The sequence below is a fragment of the Tauraco erythrolophus genome, chromosome 11, assembly GCF_009769465.1.
Source record: "Tauraco erythrolophus isolate bTauEry1 chromosome 11, bTauEry1.pri, whole genome shotgun sequence".
Lineage (NCBI taxonomy): Eukaryota > Metazoa > Chordata > Aves > Musophagiformes > Musophagidae > Tauraco > Tauraco erythrolophus.
Window position 1 is genome coordinate 12,148,201 of NC_141475.1, and position 10,081 is coordinate 12,158,281.

At 42.9% G+C, this 10,081-nt stretch overlaps 1 protein-coding gene across 1 annotated transcript in view; it reads right to left on the reverse strand.

Annotated features, from left to right (window-relative positions):
• PID1 (phosphotyrosine interaction domain containing 1) overlaps positions 1 to 9,363 on the reverse strand; it is a 52,817-nt gene extending 43,454 nt beyond the window's left edge. Inside the window, exon 1 of the mRNA XM_009977587.2 lies at positions 9,229 to 9,363. Coding sequence (XP_009975889.1) covers positions 9,229 to 9,363 — 135 coding nt within the window. The remainder of the gene's footprint in view (positions 1 to 9,228) is intronic.
• Between the last annotated feature and the right edge of the window lie 718 nt (positions 9,364 to 10,081).

A 10,081-nucleotide genomic window follows, 5' to 3' on the forward strand; every position in this document is an offset into this window, starting at 1 on the left:
GTACCTTGAGTTGATTAGTAATTAATTAGTCCCGCTGGGTAAGAATGATTGGTGCCATAGGGGACTACAGAGCTGGTTTGGAAAGTGTTTGGGGATCTTTCTGGGTGAGAAATATTATAGCACGACAAACAAGACACAGAAAAGAGCTACCGATCATTCACCAGCACAATGCCTAGACTCCTTGGCACCTCCAAGTTTCCCAGTTGCTTTTACAAGCAAAGGCGAAATTCAGGAACGGACGGTGCTCATTCTCAACCAAGTCACAGGGAGCATTTTCAATTTCTATATATTTGAATTTTACACAGTGCTCTTTAAATGTCAATCACTATCTCTTCCATAACTAGTTGAAATATAAACTGTTTAGTGCCTCGTTTTACATTAAGAGGTTTGATTTAGATTCCTTCCACTGATACATACTATTTGCCAACAAAATTTAGGGCTGATGACTTACAATTCAAGCTTTTGTTGACTAAAACGCAAGTAACAACATCAAAGCTATGAAACTAAAGGAAATGCTCAATTCCAGCTAAACGGACTTCTGTTTATGTTAAAAACTCTTTTTCCCAGGCTACATATCATGCATCATCACCCATTTTCTTCACTGGGACTCACCACATCCACTACAAGGACAGAACTACGGCAGTAAGAAGAAACATAAGGTACACAATGCTTGTGCACACAATACAATGCACGCACCAGGGGGAGGAGTAAAGCACAAGGTGCTAACAGATGCTGTGACTTTTATTTCCTTGCACTTTTCAAGGGTTTTTCATTGTTTAGGGGATATTTTCTGCAGCTTACTGCCAAGGAAAATGGGCTCAAACAGACACATATCTGAGCAACTAGCTTACCTGGTGCAATGCTTCTGCTCCTATTTCTTCATGCAAGATGAAGCAGTGCTGGGAAAAAGTCAGTCCACGCACAAAGCCAGAGACCCTGGGCCTCACTCCCGGGAACAGCTGAGGAGACCCCTGCACACTAAGTGTTGGGACTCGGGAGGGGTACCTCGCGTCCCAGGGGACTGGTCTGGACACCATCTGCATGGTCCACAGTAATCAGAAGTCTCCTATCCAGACCAAGGAGTGACAATTCTCTAGTCCTCCTGGGAGTCTGCACACACACATACACGACTATATCAATGAAAATGTAAATCTCTCAATGAAACCCAGCTGACTCCCTAATTTTCCTGACAATATGCCAAGCCTTGAGCTCCCTCCCTCCTGAAGCGAATCCAAGCGGAATCACAGGGAGAAGGCCCTGCACCCAGAGCAGTTCAAGCCCTATGCTGGCCATCAATATGCAAGGCAGCTCCTAGGAAACCCCCCTGTCCTCCCTGCCACCAGCACTCTCCTCCCAAGGTGGTGGGGTCTTATTACTTTTATGGAACTCTTTACAATGGTTCAAGATACACATTCTTAATGAAAAACCCAAAGTAAACAGAAATAGACAAAACTGTTTTCCTTTAATTAATATACATATACTCAGAGCAAAGTTACTGCACTGAATGTAGAAAACAGCCATATACTTTACCCTATAAAGGTAGTTAAAAGCAGAAACATGAAGCTGACTGAAATGCATGACCATTTTCAGATGGGATGTAAGAATTTCCTAAATAACAAGATGCCCTTTACTTGAACCATGGCTTGAAAAATATCACCAGTGCAAATCCTCAGGAACAAAAAAAAGTACCACCAACATATCAGACAGGACATAACTTCCACTGCTTTCAGAATACATTAGTCTTACAATGCAACTTTTCCAGTAAGCAAGTAAAATTATGCCCAAATGCATCCAACACAGTAAATCTGAACACTGCAGAAAGGCCTATTTAAAGCAGGCTCAGTTTAAGATTAATTCCATTGATTTAGCCAATTTATATTCTCTACTTAAGGCTCCTGGACTTCAGGAAACGAAGCATTACAATGTTTTAACAACATTCTCCACTTGCATCTACCCTTCATATTTCTATTAGCTCCTCTGCACTCATTTAAAGCATAAATCCTCACTGACGCAAATAGGCTTTCCACACATGTAATAAAAAAAAATATCATATACAAGAGAGATCCTCTCTGAAGCTGAAAGATAAGAGCAGTCCATGCCAAACACCACGCAGCACATGCTGCCTGGAGGCGGCTGCAATCCTGCATGACGACAACCCACCGTGCTCATAGTGGAGCCCACGGCAGAGCTCTCATTAACTTCATAGGTGCAGTGGAGGACCTTACCATACAGTCACGTCTTGGGAAAGAAACGAGCACATGCAACTCCTCATTTTCAAGATCAGAACAAGACTCAGCCAAATTCTCTAAAGCACTCTGGAACAGAGTCACGTGCAAGGCTTCTGCAAGCAGGTTACTCATTTCTAACTTCAGTATTAAGCTGCCTTTTTTTTTTTTTTTCTATTTCTGTAGCACTATATGAAGAAAAAGTAAAAAAAATACTTCATCATCACATAGCATACTTGTTGGGGCATTATTTTATTTGATGCGCTTCACTTTTGGAAAACGCATCATTAAAGCCTCATATCTCTCACCAACAAGCATTATATCTAAATCTACTGAAGCTATTAGGACTTGCCTTATGCAGGAGTTCATATGCATCCTTTTGGTTCATGTGATGAGGGGAGAAAGAAGTAGAAAAACAAGCTCTCAATTCACGGTATAAAATATGTAATGCTTAAGGATAATAACAGAAGCCCTTTAATGAAGCAAGAAGAAAATAAGCTCCGTGCTTCACACTCACATTAAACATGGTGGAAAACAGTAGGCTGGGGAGTGATGGTACAGTTTAAGTTGTCTCACTTGATTAATTCATTCCTTTATTAAAGTTAATGGCTATCTTAATATTACAGGCTTACAAAATGGTAATGAATACCAGGCAGCCAGCCGGACTCATATTTACAGCTCGATAAACCTGTGCTCAAAACAATAATTCCTGACCATGCAAACAGAACAGTTTTATTAAGCTTTACAAGGATACAGTGAGGTGGTTTTAAGAACATGTGCATCTTCCAACCAGCTACAGTTTCAGTAGCCAAAACAGCCATAAATGTTCAAGAGGAATAGGGTTTTTAAATTATCTACGGAAATCTAAGTAAAACACGAGATTATTAACCACTCATTTATGTCATCTGGATTTCCCCATCTCAGAAAGTCTTAGGGCACATTTTTTGAGCCAACACGACAGTACAGGCAGGAAAGAGCACGTTGGTCTCTGGGTACTGAAATGAGAAACAAGGTTCTCTCTGCATTAATTTTGACTGATTCAGTATCAAGACACACAAAACCAACCCACGCACAGTGGCAGTGAGGCTGAGAAGAGCCGTTCGCCTACTCTTCAGCTGGCCAGAGCAAAACCCCTGCATTTGGGGAGCAATGGAATGCAATGGAAGAGGCATGAGGCTGGGGTTGCTACCAGTAAAACCACACCATGTGGGCTGCTGGGCTGCATGAAGGTGGCAGGATGGTTCATCGATTCAGGCATTTTCTGAACGTGAAGGGGCCGTGAGGCCCAGCAGACAGAGAGCATGCAGCCTCCTGAAAGCTAGAGCAATAATGTGTTTGGCCACCACCATGGCTGAGTTGATCAGGCTGGGACACAAAGGGCAGAGATAGGATAGAAATGCTGGGCAAAACAGCTTGGAAAGTCTGATCTAGAGGGAAAAAAGAAAAAAAAACCCAAAGAACAAAGAACAACAGTCTAAAAGTGCGATGACCAATAAAAGCAGCAACACAGCATTAATAAGTTTGGTACAGAGGCATCTAGGGTAGAGTAGAAATGGGGTATTTTGCAAACGTGGTTAGAGACAGCCCTGCTGCAAGGCAGAAAACAAAAAATGAGCGGTAATATCTGAGCAGACTTTATTCCTAAATGACTCTCTTACACAAGGAATTAGAATCAGGCCTGGCATGGCCATTTTAAGACAAGGTTTTATTTATTTAATATGTATCCCAATGAGAAACATTGTATTTCTACAGATCATAATCAGATCACGATCAATATTACTCGCTATTCATCCTATAAACTTATTACGAGCATTTCCCTTTCAGACTAACTTCCAGTCTCTGCTAGACTGGTGCAAATCCTGCTGCTCAGAGAACATCAAGACAGTTTCACGTGCACAGAGATTTATTAGCAAGGCCCATAGCTGATGGCATGCATTATCTAACAGTAAAAGTTACTTTTCAGAAAAGAAGAAAAATGGGAGAAAGACGGAGAGACAAAAGGGAAAATGAATACTCTTGGTAGCAGCCAGCATGACCAGAAGAGCAGCAACAAGGGCAACAGGCTGTCCCTGCAGCTCTAGTGAAAGGGCACAGAGCTGCACGAGGAGGGCAGGCTGCAGGAGCGCAGAGGCAGGCCCTTGGCATTGCACAGGTTAAGGCTCCCCAGGCACTGCCCAGCTCTCCCAGAAAACACCTCAATCCAGTTAACAGGTTGCCACAAGTGTAACATCACGAGGCGCATCCCAGAGCTGCAGCAGTCAAGCTTGGCGCTGGGCTGATGACACGACACTGGGCCAGGGAAGTCCCACTGTGGCCACGACCTCTTCCTGCTGTACGGGCACCAAATAAACCCCACTGGAAGGGATTACAGGAGCTTATTACAGGAAGCATTTTCTTTTTGCCTTGTGAGTGAAGCAATTAAGCTATTCTGAAAGACCAAGCTCTATTTATTTATATTACTTCTGGACTATTTTTTAAATCTCCACCAATATGTGCAAGACTTTATTTCAAAGTGCCAGTACCATTCTAATGCTGTTTATACAAACTGCTAAACAAGAATTCCATCAATCTTCAACTAAGATACACCATCACAGAAATTCAACATCATACCTTCCATAAAGCCTGAATTAATGACCTCACCAACTCAATCCAGTAAGACAAGGCAAGTAATGAGCATCATTCCTGCAAATGCCATATTATTAATATATATTTTCCCATTTAGTAAAAGTATACTGCTAAGAATGCAATTATTTGCACCATTTATGCTCCTCTCATCTCAGCCTCCACAGCTGCTGAGAAAAGCTTGTCCACTGGTGGGAACTGGAGGAATATGATCGCCTGACCCAGGTGGATAACAATGAGCTACTGATTATTCAGCACTGACTTCGCTTTGAAGAGCCTTCCAATAAGAAAAAAAAAGTTAAACCTATGACACCACTTCAAAAATCACAGGCAGCATTTTTAACCTCTGTCCTTTCGCATTACTGCAGCAGTGCCTGGAAAAGCTACAGCAGAAGGGAGAGTCACTTAGGCAGTTCCCTTCATGCCACCACTGTAGCTCAAAGGGACAAAAATCAAAAAACATTAGAATCAGCGTAAGCCAATTAGGACATTAAGGAAGAATAAAACACACAGAATTTAAACGAAACCTGTTAAAAGGCACTGAGAAAGCATGCATTTCTGAGTAGAGCGTAACATTCTCTGGAGATACTCTAGATCTTCAGTTTCCATCTGGTGGTACTTAGTGATAAGGGAAGAGGAGGTTTCCAGCTGAAACACAAGAGTGCACAACATTTAACATGAAAGACCTACAAGCAGGACAGCCACAGTCTAATCAAAGTCTTTAGGATCTGAACAAGGATGGACAGATTTTTATATACATGCGCCTAAATCACACTCATGCCTGTTTACAGAAACATGCTCTATTTAACTAAGAGCAAATCAGGAACCTGTGATTGAAAGTGTGATCCAGCCAGGAAGACCCAAAGACTTATTCTCACTCTTTTTTGTCCTTCCCCGGCACAGGGTAGTTTAGCTTAAGCCGAGACTTGCCATTTACAGGCATACAATAAGCCAGCTGGGTTTCTTTGCCAGTTCATTCTTTGGAGCAGCTCCTAACCTTAACACTTGGAGCTCCAGCATTCACAAAAGCCACGTCAACAGGCAGGACACAGGTGGGAGCTTAACTGTGGCTGTCAGAGAGACAACAGCCCTCTGGGAACTGCACCCCGTTGCCCTGCCCTGGCAGACTCAGCTGCAGGAGGACCAGAAGCTGTGGTTCCTCTGGGGCCAGAGATCTGCCTCTCACTTAACATACACCATGGCTGAAACAAAAGCCAACAACTCCCCTCAGGAAAAACCCAGAGTCTGAGTGCTTTATTGTACCCCAAAATCCTGCTCTGTTTCAGGCTATCTGCTGAGTGGGGCTGTGACAGTTCAACCCCAGGGTGCAGGGCTAGTGGGGAAAGGAGGATAAGGGGGGCAAGAAGGTGCCCCTTGAGAACTACAGCCTCCGAGTCGCCCACTGTCTCACTGAGCAACCAGCATCACAAACTCCAAAACATGTGTGCCTAAAGCTCTGTGCTGCACAGCAACGCAAATACTATCTATTTCTCCTGTTGGGTGAACTCATGCCCATCAGTCTAGAAGGGTGGGAATGGTGACAGCGCAGCCAGCCCCAGAAGGCAGGTGCAGACGTGCAGTAACAGGAGGAAGGAGTCTTAAGCCTTCTGCTGTAAGTAAAAAAAACTATATATATTTTAGGAAACACAACGACACAAAGTTGCATCAGATCTGGAACTGGACAGGAAAGAGAAGCTCTCTGAATTTGCTCAATCATTTAACTTTCCAGATTTTATGCGAGTTCCCCCTAGATTACTTGAAGCAAGACATTTCTCTGCTGTTCTTAAAACCATCCCATTCAATTACAGAATGAGATTGGATCTCAGCAGAGAAGTTTTGTTTCTTCAGGATTCAGCAGCTAACACCAAATGAAAGAGAAAGAGAAGCCTGTCTTTGTGATGAAAGAACAAGAAAAAGAGCAATCGCGTAAGAAAACCAATGCCCAAACCTCTGAACAGCAAAGCAATCGCATGTGTCAAGTTCCAATAACACGACGGTGCCAGCTGAGGCTTATGTTAAAACTGTGCAATAAAATTACATGTCTGCAGCCTCTGTCAGAAGAATGATGCTATCTCATTAATGGGATTACACAGAAAAATTGGAGGGATTTCAATCAAGAGGAATAAAACGATTAAGGAGCAAAAGAGTGTGACTCATGAAAGAAAGAAAAACTGGATGCTGGGCTCTCACCTGAAAAGCCCACATCTCAGAACCAGAGAGGCTCGGTGGTACCATCAACACCGCAGCATCTTCCCCCTTACACCTGGAATAACAGTGATAGATCAGACCCCACAGAGCAAAAACTCATATTATAAAAGACTGGCAACAGTGTGGCAACACTATTATCGTATCACTCAGCAAAAAACTAATAATCAAAGGGGAAAGAGGAGAGGAAGGCTAACTACCTATAAACAGCTGGAAGATACAAGCCCCATAAAAGAAGAATATATTAGGTCAGAAAAAAAGACGGGAAAAAGAAAGAGATTGTGACTAGAGAGACTGAGTAAAACCAGCCTTTCTGTTAATGACTGGAGAGGATTTCTTAGCCATAGGAACAACATACATGTGGAATCATCTTCCCAAGGCAGGTATTGGAAATCACAACTTCTGAATTGACTGAAGAGGAGCTGGCCACCACCTCGAAAACACCACTGAAAGACTTCAGCACTGCCAGGAGGTGAACTAGCTACAGGAGAAGGGGGGAAGGAGAGCAGTGCAAGCAGGAAAAGGGGAGCATTGTGGTAGCAGATGTTCCCTTGTCACCACTACTATGTTATATTGCAGGAAAAAAATGAATAAATAAAAGAGATCTCTAAATATAGAATGAGATTCTCTTCGCCAAGGGGTTCAACATCTCTCTGCAATCCATCTTTTCCAGCTGAAGAACTGTAGGTTAAGTAAAAAGGTTCATTTAAATTCTACACACATTCACAGAGATAAACCGATTCCAGAAAGCATTATGATGTCTGAACTCTCTCTCACTAGGGGTGAAAGCCAGATACTTTGTGAACCATTTTTATGATAGCTAATATTCGCTAAAAATTCGTTAGATGTCAACATAAAGGACAAAAGACATCATCGTGGAAGAGCAGATTCTATGAGCTACCGTACAAAGCATATTAGGGTCACTTGCCCTGCATTTCTCTGCATCAGCACCCAGCAGCGATCTTGTTTCTTGGCTATCGTGACAGCCAAAAAGTCAAACAAAAATGACACTTCCCAAGAAGAAACTTTGCCGAGGAAGTGCTAGACCTGGATGTGCCCAAGCAAAGCCCTTCCCAGCATGTCCACAGCCCGTGCCACCTACACAGTATGCCAGGAGAAGCAGGAGAACACACCAGGAAGCAATTTCTTCCAACCCCATCACAGTCACATCAGATCCTGCAAGAAAATTGTTCAGGAAGAGCGTGTGTGCGGGTGTGTGGGTATACAAACACTGCCTGGGGAGGGGGACAGGACATTTAATTGCAGTCTGGACCTTATCCAGTACATGTGGCATCAGGCAACAGCTTCTCTAGAGCTGACACTTGACAGAGCAGTGGAGGCTGAAGCCCAGTCCTCTCCATTTTCACAAGACCCTCAAGGGCACGTGGATACTCCCTACAACTGACAGCCGGGCAGGGTGAAGGGGACTTGGCTACTGAGCCCCAACAGGCAGCACAGGCCATGCTGGTCTCCAGCTCAGTCTGCAAGGCTGCCCATGGCTCTGCAAGGCTAGGTGAGCTCTGCAACCAAGGAAAATGGTTCCAAAAGAAGATGCAGACAGAGCAGATTTGTTTGCTATTTTTATATGGTTTCTTACCACAGAAGAACACACTCAAAGCTCTTAAGCCATTAAACTTTAAAGAAGAAGAGCTTTTTCAGAAGCTGTGCTTTGATGTAACTGGGCAAATTCATCTTATTGCTTAACCAAATCAAGATCTAAGAGTCTGCTCTCCACCCTCTTTTTTTCTTTTTTTTTTTAAAAAAAACTAACCTCCAGTTTTAAGCTGCAATCCTATTTCCGTAAGTATGCACCTCTGCTATTACAGATTGCTAAATGCAAATACACAACATGTGGTCCTTCATCTTCCATCTCAGCACTAGCATTTACAGAAACAACAGCAGTGTTTACAAGCGATGTTCATTGCAGGCTGTTAGAAATCCTCCACAGTCTGCATTGGGCCACACACCCGAACCGTTTTTTACTATAGCCCAGAACTTCTGTCAGAAACACCCAATGTCTTTTTCGATTTACAAATCTTATAGTAATAGTAGCAGTTAATGGGGCTCCTAGAACAACAACAATGACCATGTTAGTTACTTTGGGCTCTTTAGAGTCCTCACACATATGGGACACCTCCACAGTGGTCTCATTCCTTAAGTTTATACTCCCGAGTACCTTGCATCCAGTGTGAGTTCGGGTCTTCATGAGGGGAGTTGTGGTACACAGCTCAATGGCTTCTGGTTCGTGGAAGATCACTGTTGGGAGAGGCTCCTTCCGAAGAGTTAGGACATTCAACTTAGTCTTTAACATGGTCTGAAAGTGCTAAAGGAAGAAAGAAAAGCAATTATCTCCAGTTTGGGCGCAGAAAAATGAAAGTTAAGAGTTGGATGTGTCTGAATGTTTCATGTGCTGTTCAGTGCCTTGGAAATCTCCGCAGTGAGAGTTAAGGAGTTTTATATCTTAAGAAAGTGAATATGCATTATTACTATTAGCAAGGTGGAGACTTTTCAATTAAAGAGATTTAAGCACACAAAATGAGAAGATTCTTTAGAATCCATCTATGTCTCGAAAAGGTTCTAAATTCAACCTCTGATCACTCTCAGGCATATTCTAAAACTGTTCATAGACCTGGGTCCTCTACTGATGACCACACGGAGAAAAAACAGGAGATCAAAGACCATTCAAAGAACTATGGATTCATTCATTGTTTTCCTTCCTCTGTACTTAAATCTCATTCCATTGACCTTTGTAGATGTTACTGTTCCCACTGAGCTGAATGCCTCATCAGTCTGCCTTTAGCATGTGAATTTTCAATTCTCTTCCCTTGTAAGCAGTGGTTCCTCTAGTCTCCAGTGTAAATGCCACTGCTGGTACTAACCAATAGATGTCATTCAAAACTTGTCACTTGCTATAAAAGACAAGAAATAACTCCCCAGGTTCAGGTGAAGAACTATCCAAGTGGACAGTAATGTCAATGAATTAAACGTTTCTCAGCAATTGCCTAGAGTGAAGAAAGCCAGTCCTTGAA